Source organism: Merops nubicus, unplaced genomic scaffold (genome assembly GCF_000691845.1).
Source record: "Merops nubicus isolate BGI_N331 unplaced genomic scaffold, ASM69184v1 scaffold938, whole genome shotgun sequence".
Taxonomy (NCBI): Eukaryota; Metazoa; Chordata; class Aves; order Coraciiformes; family Meropidae; genus Merops; species Merops nubicus.
In genome coordinates, this window is record NW_008623448.1 from 12,202 (window position 1) to 12,929 (window position 728).

General features: G+C 45.7%; 1 protein-coding gene across 1 annotated transcript in view; it reads left to right on the top strand.

The window, feature by feature from the left end:
• Window positions 1-590: 590 nt before the first annotated feature.
• RNF169 (ring finger protein 169) overlaps window positions 591-728 on the top strand; it is a gene marked incomplete at its 5' end in the record, with an annotated part of 11,621 nt that continues 11,483 nt past the window's right edge. The window contains one exon of the mRNA XM_008945047.1: window positions 591-667. Within this exon, the coding sequence (XP_008943295.1) occupies window positions 591-667 (77 nt within the window). The remainder of the gene's footprint in view (window positions 668-728) is intronic.

Consider the following 728-nt stretch of genomic DNA (forward strand, 5'->3'; position numbering starts at 1 on the left):
GAGCAGAAGGAAGCAGGGCTGGTTCCAGGCTGCCAGGACAGCGCTGGAAACGGCTGTGAAGGTGAAGGGGATGTGGAGGAGGAGGAGGAGGAAAAACATGGTTTATTTAAAAAGCAGAGCCTTTTCCATGTGTTCCTTTCACTGGCAGAAGGTCACGGGTGTGAATTCGGGGTGTCGCGCCCCTGCTGCCAAGCCTGTGAGTTTTTGGGTATCTGGCTGGAGCGGACATTTAAAGCCTGGTTTTATTTCCAGCACTCAGATTCCCTGTGACATCTCAGGGCTGTTACTTAACTGCTGTGTTTACCTCCTCCTAATACTCCCCTGATTGCTTAACTGCTTGTCAAGAGCTCTTGAGAATCTCAAACTATAGAAGTGCAAAATGATCTTGCTTGGCCGTCCTCCTCCCGATGTTTCCGTGAGTTAAGCAGAGCTTTGATAGCAGTGTCATAGTATAAACACATGTGCTTGAAAAAAATTGCTGCAGATCCTCTTGTGCAGTCCATGGAAAGCTTACCCTTTTTGGGAAATCATGGACAACCCCAATCATCATACACTAAAAAGCATTTCCTTTTTTTGTCTTCTCTTTCCAGACTTTATATTCAGAGCACCCATTAAATTAAGCAAACCAGGGGAACTCCGAGAAGAATATGAAAGCCAGCTAAGGAAGGTATGGTATTGTCTGTAATCGTGGGGTTTCTTCCAGAATAACTTGGATTTCCTGCAGGAAT